General features: G+C 46.6%; 1 protein-coding gene across 4 annotated transcripts in view; it reads right to left on the bottom strand.

Moving 5' to 3' along the window:
* LOC138819717 (sorting nexin-24) overlaps positions 1 to 12066 on the bottom strand; it is a 100967-nt gene continuing 88901 nt past the window's right edge. For all 4 annotated transcript variants that reach the window (XM_070011258.1, XM_070011259.1, XM_070011257.1 and 1 more), the window contains 4 exons: positions 7545 to 7639; positions 6013 to 6045; positions 5515 to 5579; positions 1 to 1466 (listed from right to left, as the gene is read on the bottom strand). In XM_070011258.1, the coding sequence (XP_069867359.1) occupies positions 1399 to 1466; positions 5515 to 5579; positions 6013 to 6045; positions 7545 to 7639 (261 nt within the window). In that variant the 3' untranslated portion in view covers positions 1 to 1398. The remainder of the gene's footprint in view (positions 1467 to 5514; positions 5580 to 6012; positions 6046 to 7544; positions 7640 to 12066) is intronic.

Below are 12066 nucleotides of genomic sequence, written 5' to 3'. Positions count from 1 at the left end.
TTCTGTTTTTATTTAACTCAAAATAGCCAGTAACATAAAAACATTTAAAAAGTATCTGTGATACATGACTATTCAGTTATTTGGGGTTGATGGAACTTGATTGTTTAGTTCTTGCTCATTTCCAATATGTACTATAACATAATCTATCATAAAATATATCCTTAAAAGTTTTCAGCAGGGGGTCGACCTGTATCACTGAAGTCTAATAAAAATTCATGAAATAGTTATTATGCTTGATTTTAAATATTTTCTCCTACACAGAAACTTATGAGAACTCCCACAGAATTCTGAATGAAATGCCCACCTGCACCGCATCCATGCAGAAGGACCTATGCTTTGTTCTTGTACTACTCAGAACATGACGGTGGAATTGCGTCACCCACACTTCACTCAGCTCATGAGCTGAATGGGAAGGAACCAATGAGGAAGGCCAGACATGCTGGAGCAAAGCCACCGGGGGCAGATGCTCACCCGTGGGTGGAGGCTGCACGGCAGGCGCTCTGCAGGGCTACCTGGGATCCTGGGGTCGGAAGGTGTGTGTTTCCCCCGTGTTTTTGTTTGTGCCGCACCTCGGCTTCAATGCAGGGCCTCGGCCTTTCTGCGCCAGGCTCATGTTCTACTCCTTGAGCCACGCTTGCACTTCCAGCCTTTTGCTCATTAACTGGAGATAAAGTCTCACAATCTTTCCTGTCCCAGGCTGGCTTCAAGTCAGGATCCTGAGGCCTCAGCCTCCTGAGTAGCTTAGGGTTACAGGCAGAGCCGCCAGCGCCGGCTAAGTGCATGTTTTGTAGACAGACTCCCTGCAAACCTACCAACAGCATCAGCCGGTCTGCAGTCATGCTCATCTCGCCCACAGTAGAGGAAACTGCTGTGGGTTCAGACTTCCAACATGGCCATGCCTTTCCAAACGGCGTACACAGACGGCGGAAGCCATCCCAGGCTGAGCTCTGTAAGGCGGGATTCTGTCAGAGTCATGAACTCCCAGTCTGGCTCCTTCTTCACGGTTAGGCCATGGTGTCTGCGAGCCTCCCGTGATGCTTACGCTCCCACTCGTGGCAAGGCAGAGTAGTGAGTAACGAGCTCTGGACAGAAAAGCCAGCAACGCTGCTCCACCCGAGACGCAGGAGCTTCGGCTGGGAGGCAGAGCGCAGCTTCGGGGTGGGACACGCGGGCTCACGCGGGCAGCCGCCATCTGCTTCAAACACTGCGTCCAAACCACCTCTTGGGTTCTGTTTTGAAAAGCGCCATTCGCATGGAGACATCCTGCCCTGAACTACTGGGGCTGGGGCTGAATTTCTCCCCTAGCTCGAGTTGGGTCCGTGCAAGTGAATTTGGCAGATACCGGTTTTCTGGACTACGACTCTGAAACTCTTCGGCTCCTGGTACCACGGAGGACTTCTACCTGGGCTGCGGATGGGGGTAAAAGACCCCGTGGAGGACTCCTTCGATAACCACATTTGGAAAGTCTGCAAAACAAAAGGAACACTGCTTTTCATAGGGGTGTCCATCAAAGAACGGTATTTTGCAGCCTTGAAACAGAAAGCCAGAGCAGCCCACAGCCACGGCCACCACCACGGCCACGGCCACCGCCACCGCCTGGGGTGGGCGTGGCCTCACAGCCGGCCCTGGGTGTGCCATCCAGTTTTCCATCACTCATATCTGGGGCTGGAGACACTCTCTCTCCCGCCAGGCACTGCAGGAATGTGTGGCCAGATTTGTAGCCTATTGATTTAAGGGATGTTCTAATGGTGAACACTGCTAGGCCAGCTCTTTATCTGAATGTTTTCTCACAAGGAAGATGGATTACACTGGCAATTCAATTTCTAACAAAATCTCAGTATACTTGAAGGAATTCCCAGATTTCTACTGGGAATACTTGGCTGCAGTTTTTCCACTGTGGTTTACAGCAGCGTGGAGGCTAAATTGTCTTGAGTATACTTGTTCTGTTAAGGTTCTGCTCTCTATAAAAGAGCAGAAAGAGGAGGCCGGCCTTCTTAACCTAAAAGGGCAAATTCCAATCAAAAGCTATCCTATTCAACTTAGAAAATCAGCTCCGTTTTTATCGGCACTACAAAGGAAACCCAGAGTTACAGAGCACTGAGTGTCACATTCTGGGTATCAGAGCAGGAGAAATATGAACAGCTTTGATTAAATGAGACCCAATCTCTTTCTTGGTTTAAATGGTGTGTGTGTGTGTGTGTGTGTGTGTGTGTGTGTGTGTGTGTGTGTGTGTGTGCGTGTGTGTGTGTGTGTGTGTGTGCACCAAGGCTTGATCTCAGGGCCTGAAGCTGTTCCTGAGCTTTCTTGCTCAAGTCTGGTACTCTACAACTTGAGCCCCAGGCTGGCTTCAAACCATGATCCTTCCATCTCAGCCTCCTGCGTAGTTATGATTATAGGTATGAGCTACTGGTGCCCAGTCAAATGTTTCATTTTAAAATTTCAATCTATACATAATCACAGCTACAAGTTATGCTAAAGCCAAGCATAAATACGTGCTCCTTTAATAATTATGTAAGGAAACTGAGCACACCAGTACTGTAAGGCAGAGAAAAATAAGTGGACTGATCATGCTCTATAGAATAAGTACTGTGTTGTATCAAGTACTAAGGACTTCAGTCTCATTAGGAAGGCAGCAAGACTTCAGGCAACTATGAGGCAGGAAGAAGCAAGAGAACATTCAGAGACCCCAACAGAAGACAGGCAAGAAGAGTCACGTGTGAAGAGGCTGGAACGTAGAGGGTGCCGAGAGATGCCTAAAACAACAGAAATCCTGGCTTCACCTGCGACACTACGGAAGGGATTTAAACCAAGTGAGATGGCTTATCTATCTGAATATACATATAACATCAGTTAAATTATGGGATTATTTAAGAGGAGAAGGGGAAGCAAAAGGGAAAAAGAAAAGGTATATATTATTAAAACAATGCAGCTATATATGAAAAGAGCATAATGAATCTCAGTCAAGCTGTTAGTGATTTGGGTTGGGGCAGGCAAGGTAGAAGGCTCCATTGAGTAACAGGCCCCAGAGAAGGGGCTGTGCTAACACGGCAATGAATGAGGAGGAATATGATCCAAGCAGTTCATCTTCACGTGTGAAAATAGATCAATGAAAACTGTTGGAACTATTTTAGGAAGGGGTAAAGGAGAAAGGGAGAATGGTAGAGGGGTTAAGTGGGTGGAAATATCCTGAACACACCTCCCTGGACATGAAGAGAAGAGCAAAGATGATGACTGGCTGTCACGCACACGAGTTCTAAGTGGATATAGGTCAGTCCCATAGCTGCAGTAGCTCGCGAGGGAGATCACGGTGGAGGGTAAAGGGAAGTGGATGGCTTCTAAGAATGAAAGAAGGCTGGGCGCCGGTGGCTCACACCTGTCATCCTAGCTACTCAGGAGGCTGAGATCTGAGGATCGCGGTTCAAAGCCAGCCTGGGCAGGAAAGTCCATCAGACGCTTCTCTCCAATAAACCACCAGAAAACCAGAAGTAGTGCTGTGGCTCAAGTGGTAGAGCACTAGCCTTGAGCTGAAGAGCTGAGGGACAGTACCCAGGCCCAGAGTTCAAGTCCCATGATCGACAAAAAGGAAAAAATAAAAAAGAATGAAAGAAGTTACCTAACAATAGATTAGGTGTGATGAACGGTAGGAAGAGAGAAGCCCCCGGGGGGTGCTGAGCATGTGGCCTGCACCTCCAAGGGGAGGGGAAGAAGACCCAGATTGAGAGGGAAAGAAAAACCATCAGCTAGGCTCCAGTGGCTCAGACCTGTGGTCCCAGGAAACCGAGATCTGAGGATCATGGTTTGAAGCCAGTGAGGGCAGCAAAGTCTATGAGACCTATATTGGCAAGTTGCTACCAGAAAGCCAGAAGTTGGAGGTGTAGCTCAAATGGTAGTGTGTCAGCTCTGAGCACAGAGCTAAGGGACAGGGCTCCATCTGGCAGCACACACACACACACACACACACACACACACACACACACACACACACACACACACACACACACACACACACACACACACACACACACACACACACACACACACACACACACACACACTAAAAAAAACAAAGATCGTATAAATACTTTATAAAAATACTGCCTAATGCCTGGCACTGGCGGCTCACACCTGCAACCCTAGCTACTCAGGAGGCTGAGAGCTGAGGGTCATAGTTTGAAACCAGCCCAGGCAGAAACATCTGTGACACTCTTATCTCCAGTGAACTATTCAGAAAAAGTCAGAAGTGGCACTGTGGCTCAAGTGGTAGAGCACCAGCTTTGAGCAAAAGGAGCTTAGGGATAGTACCCAGGCCCTAAACTCAAGCTCCAAGACTGGCACCAAAAGACAAAAGAAAAAACAAACCACCACCACCACCACCAAAAACCCAGCTGCCTACTGCAGCTGCCTAGGTTGCTTTGTGAGTATTTACTACATACAGCATTAGCATTGCTAGGCAGAATCACATTATATCTGATAAACATGGGCAGCTGAGCGCATGCGAGAGGTAACTAACGACTCCACACTGACAAGACCTTACAGGAGAACCACTGAGATGACACTCTGTATAGCGATGGCAGCTCTGTCACCAGGGTGCTAGGAAGGGAAAGGCTGGAGTCTTGGTCACAACCAAGACAGAAAAGCGGGTGATCTGAGTGGGTGTGGACACACAGCAGTGTTTTGTCTCTTTCTGGGGGTGAAGTTTTGCTGTCAGAAACAAGGAACGGCTTTGGAGGCTCCTTCTATTCAGCATGCTGTTTTAGTGCCTCTCGGAAACAAAGGCGGAAAACTTACCAGGCACCAAGCACAGAGGAGAATTCAGGCAACAAGGTCTGTTCCCGCGCCGGTCCGGTCTCACACCTACCTGGGCCCTCATGTTCATAGTCAGCCTGTGCTAATGCCACCCCTGCCTATTCTCAAGGTTGCTGGGAAAATTAAATGAGATGATGTCTGCAAATGTGCCTAAGTCAACATTTTGAGAAGGACTCTAGGGAATTGGAATGGAGAAAGGACTCCGGCTACCGTATTGATCTCAGTTATACTTCAATCAATTAGTTGTGTTTAAAATATACAACGTCTAAAAATCATAGACTCCACCGTGTAGCATGCTATAGTTTAAATGGACGTGGAAATATGACTGTGACACATCTATGCAGTTTGGGAGAAAGACAAGATCCGAGTCTGGCTATCTTGATAAAAACAAAACAAAACAAAAAAAATGAGCAGAGACCCAAATAATACCACAAAATATCAAAGAAAACAAATACCCCTTCACTCTGATCCCTTCCTACTCTAATTCAAAATAGCCTGGTCAGAGAGAGAAAGAAAAATTACATTTCCTCTAGAAAGGCCGGCCCCAATTAAAATTCTAAATGTCTCTTACACCAAGAGCACTAGTTTATTGGCAGATTATTAAACCTTGGACCAATGTCACTCTGTTAGACCTGTATTAAAAACGTGGTTTATGTGGTGCAGGGTCAGATCAGTAAAGAGCTGTTAGCAGATGACAGGTTTGATTACCGCTGGCTACAGGCAAGACGAATGGATCCCTGAGGAACAGCAGCACTGGCTGGTGGGACAGTTTGCTGGAAAGGTCAAGAACAGGCATGTCAGCATCAGGGGACGACGGTAAACAGAAAACACTACAAACTAGCTTTGAGGGGATCAAACTGCCCAAGGTTTATGCATCTACCACAGAGTGTGTGAAGAGGAGCAAATACATCTACCAGAGTGGGTGGCAAACCAGCCCTCAGGGTATCATCTCCCTGTGCTCAGGGAGCTCTGCCCCACAGATACGGTCTACAACCTCTAACGCACTCATGCTGAGATCTTGGGGTATGGTCTCCCAGAAAACAGCATGCACACCATGCCTACCTGTAATTATAATGGGATGCTCCCCTCACTTCTTCATCAAGCGGTTATAATCATAAAACCAATTTCCAACAACATTCATGTCACGGGCATTTTTTTTGGTAACAAAACAAAAACAAAAAAAGCTCTAGGACTAACGAATCTTACCTCGACTCTTCTGATTCTGTCTCATCAAAAGATCTAAAATTGTTGTAAAAGAGGAAAAAAAAACAGACCAAGTTAGTAAGTTAGGTCAATGTTTGTGTCAACAATGAAAAAAATTACTAGGATTTTTAGAGCACTGAATTGGAAAATATTAGGAAAGAGAGAGAGGGAGAAAGAGAGGGAGAAGGAGGGAGAGGGGGGGCAGGGAACAGGGAGAGGGAGGGGGAGGGGAGGCCTGTGAGATTGTCTGAAACTATGGATCAGTAGGTTGATGACTCATCTCAAGAAATCCAACACTAGAAGATTCTTGCGTTTCAATTTTCCTTAAGATCACTTCAAAATCCTCAGGTTTCATGATCTGGATTGACTTTGTGCAATGGAGAAACTCACAAGCCATCACTGTCGGTGTCTCTTCTTAAAATACTCAACCTTCCCAGTGAACACATGCACCCACCTCGACACCGACCGCATAGACTGCGGGGCAAGCGTGGAGTATGACTAGGGGTTTGGGCATGCAGCTGAGTATGTACAGCTGTAGGGAGGGGCTGGGACGGGGTGAAGCCCTTCCCCGCTGCTGGCACCTGGACAGATTGTATTCTGCAGGAGGGTGAATCCTGTGGCAGCTGGCCCTGCCCAGGCATGCGCTTGGAGCTGGGTAAGGGGCTGCTTGCGGACTTAACTCTTTTTTTTTTGGTTGTCCTGGGGCTGAAACTCAGGGCCTAGGTGCTGTTCCTTGAGCGCTTTTACTCAAGGCTAGCGCTCTACCACTTGGAGCCACAGCTCCACTTCTGGTTTTCTGGTTGTTAACTGGAGTCTCGCAGACTTTCCTGCCTGGGCTGGCTTCCAACCTCAAGTCCTCACATGGGCTCCTCCTGAGTAGCTGGGATTATAGGTGTGAACCACCAGCGCCCAGCAGAGTTAATGCTTCCAGGGAGCTTTTTCCAGCTGCTGTGGTAGTGAGGCCTGGCTCTCTGGTGGCAGGGACTGGGGTCTGCGTCCAGAGCTTCCATGTTTGCGAGACAAGCTACATGTCAGAGGTGGAGGAGGGCTCACGCAGTGCAAGGCACGGGTCTGCCCGGCTACAAGGGAAAAGATCTGGGGAAGGGTGAGTAATTCTTGTGTCTCTGTGTAACCATGAAATGAAAGGAGTTGGATAAAAGAATCTGAAGGGTGATTTTAGCTTTAGAATGATACAAATATGTTAGCCAGGGAGTTGCAGGCTTGGCGGACATATCTACAGGTAAACAAACTATTCCTAAATAGGCTATCTAGACTCGGTTTCCTCCAGGGAACAGCTCTCTGGGCAACTTGGAAGGTCCTTATGACAAGCATGACTTACAGAGCCTTAGCCGGCTGGCTGTAGGATGGAGATAAGGACTTGGGGGGAAAATTCTTCAGACTCTAAGTGGAGGCAAGCAAGTGCGACCCAACCAAGACTGGGGCCCTGCGGGGACCATGATGAGATACTTGCTAGGCTAATCACTATCCCACAGCGACCTACGCTACAGATCCAAGACAGAGACAGTAGTTCTCACCCACAACTTTCGGCCTTTGGTAGAGAGGGCAAGTGTCTGACGTTGAGGAAATCAAGAAAGAGTTTGGGAAGTTCTTCATTTTCTAAAATGACAGCCTGTGAAAGAAGAACACAGAATTAGAAACTGAAATCAAGGTTGCTAGGCAATCAATCAAAGGAATTTTATCCAAAAGTCGTAAGTGTCCATCAAAGTCCTTACCAGCAACAGCTCTCCTCACCAATGGAGGTGTTATACCTATGTCTCCCCAAGAATCTGGACTGACACTGCCATGCAGCATCAGCAGACACTGTACTTCATTCATTCATTCCTTCAACCAGCTTTGATACAACACCTTCAACCCTTGAAATGCTGGCTTACAGATGAGACGGGAGAACCAGGTAAAAATGGTTCGTATCTGAACGAAGATCCTAACCCAGAGTGAGTATTTTAATACATGTTAATTCTACTGCCAAGATGTGTAGATCAAATTTCCCTCACAAAATGATAACGTGGCCTAGTATACACAGCTTTTCACAAGAGACAGTCAGGAAATAATTTTTTCTAACTGGAAGACTGAGTTTACCTCCTTAGCTATATCACCTATTTTGGTCTAAGATCAGATGACATTGCCTTGTGGACAGCTCTACAATTTTACTGCTAACTGTAAATCAGGGTATATCATTTTAAAAAATCCAGTTTTTCCATTTAAAGAACTCTGCTAGGGCTTGGAATGTGGCTAAGTGGTAGAGTACTTGCCTAGCATGCATGAAGCCCTGGGTTCCATTCCTTAATACCACATAACAAGATAAAGCCAGAAGTGTGGCGCAAGTGGCAGAGTGCTAGCCTTGAGTAGAAGAAGCTCAGGGATAGTTCCCAGGTCCTGAGCCCCAGGACTGGCAAAGAGAGAGAGAGAGAGAGAGAGAGAGACAGAGACAGAGACAGAGACAGAGACAGAGAGACACAGAGACAGAGAGACACAGAGAGACAGAGAGACAGAGAGACAGACAGAGACAGAGACAGACAGAGAGACAGAGACAGAGAGAGATAGAAAGACAGAGAGACAGAGACAGAGAGACAGAGACAGAGAAAGACAGAGAGAGAGAGAGAGAGAGAGAGAGAGAGAGAGAGAGCGCATGCGCACTCTGCTAATTAGCTGGAATAATGACATAAACAAGTCAGTACTCCAAGGTCTAAATGATAACAATTTTCGGAAAGAAATGGATGGAAAACAGAAGTGTCTGTTTTCACATATACTTGAAAAGAATCTGTCAGCAAGTGTGGCCTACTAACAAATTTGCCACCTCTCCCTCCCTCGTCCCCACTTTTTTTTTTTTAAACTCAGACTGGCCAAAAAGCACCAAAGATTGTGTGATAGGCTCTGGAATGAACAAGACTCTTTTGCTAACTCACCCTGAGTAACTGTTTCCCAGTAGAACATGTTCTTAAAGAACAATGAACGGAGCTCCTTCTTATAATCCTAGCTATTTAGGAAGCTGAAATCTGAGAATCTGCAGTTAGAAGCCATCCCAGGCAAACAACTCGGAGAAACTCTATCTCCAATTAGCCAGCCAAATGCCAGAGGTGGAGGCAAGGCTTAAGTGGTAGCGTGCCAGCCTTCAGCAAAGCAAGCAAGACTGGGAGGCCCTGGGTTCAAATACTGCCACAAAACAAACAAAAACAAAAACACCTGAGAGGAAGGGAAGCGGGCAATTACACCGAGTATTACGATGACGACAGTCAACAGTCCACGCACACGCAAGAAAACAGAATTAGGAGCCTGAAGGCGATGGATGGGGAAATGCAGGGGAGACTAACACAAGGATGGCGGATCAAGGTGTACTGCGCATACACAATGGGCAGGTTAACCTGTAACTCCTCTGTCCAACCATTTGAAGATTTTTAAAAAGAAACCATGGAAGGAGGTGGTGACATGTCAGGACCAACCATGCAAGCTGATGCGAAGACACAGAACAGAAGACGATGAAAAGCAGGCCAAATCGCGCGCACACATCATTGGACACGCGCGCTTGTTTCCAGCCCTCTTCACATCTTGAACTGCCTCATTTCTCATGAGGTGGTGGAACCCGCTACCCAGCCACACCCTGAGGTGTACACAGAGTCGGGGATGACCCGAGCTGTCAGTTCTAGTAGGCCTTTGTGGGTGGGACTTGCTACACCAATGCCCAATCACAGTGCTGCTTAGTCCCTCGAGACAGGACTGCCTGGGCCTAGCTCCATTCCTCCTGGTGCACCGTCACCTCAGAAGAGTAAGAAATAAAAGAGAAGAATTGTGATTGGGAATTCTACTTCTTATTAACAAAGTACTTACAAGTACTCGCTAGACATCTATCATATGAAGCACTGGAATGGTGCAGGGATCAGAGGCAGTAGAGCGGAGGAGGGGAAGGAGCCTTGTGAAAGGCAAGTAAGCTCACACCAGTTAAGGTGACCTAGAGTAGCAGACTCAAAATACTGCACCATTCCTGAATGATTCCACCCACCCATAAATAGAGAATAGGTACTCTGGTCCTTGATCGTGAACAAGTAAAAAGTTCATAAAATTAAGGTGAGGGTAAAGCCCATCCTCTGTCCAAAGACTTATTTTTATACTATTTCAGTTAAGTTCCTTCGAAGCCTTTGAACGCATCTGCTACTTCCCCCCAACGGAATTTTTTTGAGTGCCCAGGTCATTATTTTAGTGGCTAGAACTCAGAAGTTCTAGAAATCATGATGTATATGCATCTCCAAGCAAGTTTTGCAATGATACAAGAGGCAATGGTTACTGACCGGTTTCTAGCTCTCTACTTAGGAAGACAATGCAATACCTACTGAACAATAATGCTTACATGCTGTGACAAGTACTGAGCTGGTGGCCTGAGCCGTAGTTTTAATTATCTTTACAAGTGGTAGCTTTCAGATTTCAAAAAGAAATGAGGGAGGGTGCCACCATCTCATCTCCACCCCCACCTTTTTAAAATAAATTAAATCAATAACAAGTGTGGGACACTTTTAATGACCTGAACTACTTAATTTCCAGGATCTTAAGACATGCCATCCATCACAGCAGTATGGAGCAAGACATGTCTCGAGTGTTCAGGGGTTACTTTGGTTTTATTAATGCAAGATTTAGGGAATTTTAACAAGGTGAATTGTTTATTTGCCTTGACAGATTGGCTTGCAATGCACTGGCTACATCTATAGCATGATCATTAATGACAAAAGACAGGCAAAAAGCTGTTTACACTGCAACATGGGGACGGGGAATTAATCCGCTCAGCCTCTGTGCTCTCCAAACAGATGATCACATTGTTGGAGTTAAGACATTCTGGCCAAGGCAACACTGAAAACTCCAGAAACTTGGAGCCTTTGCTTTTGTTCCTTGAATATTCTCAATTAATATTTTCCAGAAAATCAGGACCAAACCGTTCTTGAGGATTTAAGAGCTCTAAAGAAAGCAACACCGTGGGGAGGAGAGGTTAGTTAAGCCTTCAGTTATGTGGGGCAGGAATATTTTCTAAACTCTGTTAAGACAGCTTGTATGAAAAGAATTAATGCTTAAATCCAAACAGAGATGTAGGGTAATAGGGCAGAATTTACCTAATTTAATATAATATGTACAAGTGAAACAACTGTCATTAATTAGTACAGAAATGCAAAAAGGAATTAAATTAGTTCAACCCAATCTTTCGGTTCTTAAACACATGAGCTCACTCAGGAGCCTCACAGAGATCCACTTACATCTTCTTCGTTTCTTGAAAAGCTTTAGGTGAAGAGGGACCCCCCCTCCCCTCAAAGCCTGCTCAGAGCTGCACCCCAGCTTACTCTCGGTACTAAGGACCCTGGTCTGGCTTAAGTCACCTAGCTTTAAGCCGCAGATAAGTTCTTAGTTCTTATATTTCTGAATGCCAAATTATCCTTTCCCATTATTTCCGACTGTTTGTCTTTCGTCTTCGGTGTTACTCATCTTCGTTCTTTAGAAGCAGTGTGGTGTACCGAGCTGGGCTTCAGAGCCAGGCCTGGTTTAGATCTGTCCTCGGTCTGCTTTCAGGAGACTTGGGAGAGATGAAAGGCGACGGCTCCGAGCGTCTCTGCCACACAACCAGCATTCAAAACACGTCCATGCTCTTTCCTTGGAGAATTTTTGTTCTATCAGATCCCAACAACCAATTTCATCCTCTGTGGACGTTCGGACTATTATCTAGCCAGTGCACAGGCTCCCGGCCCTTTATTTGCTGAGCAAGGCAGTTACGCATGTGATTGGGCTTTTAGAACAGATGTTCCCAGACCTCTGGCCGTCGTGGGAGAACACCTGCTTTTCGCTCAGCCCAGACAGGCATACTGCTGGGCACCCTGCTCGGGCCTGGAACCGGACACAGGCGAATCTGCGCTGTGTGCCAGCTTCCCGAGGGACAGGCCTGCCTTGCTCCCGCAGCTCTCTTCCCCTGCTGGAGAGTGTGCTGCCTCCCAATTAGGGTTCATTAATGCTCTCCGCACTGGGCTGTGGCCGACGATGAAACAGGATGGAACACAATCTGCCTGACAG

The sequence above is a fragment of the Dipodomys merriami genome, unplaced genomic scaffold (genome assembly GCF_024711535.1).
Source record: "Dipodomys merriami isolate MVZ:Mamm:240054 unplaced genomic scaffold, mDipMer1.0.p SCAF_81, whole genome shotgun sequence".
Lineage (NCBI taxonomy): Eukaryota > Metazoa > Chordata > Mammalia > Rodentia > Heteromyidae > Dipodomys > Dipodomys merriami.
The sequence above is the reverse complement of the archived record's forward strand: the minus strand, read 5'-3'. Positions and strand labels throughout refer to the sequence as shown.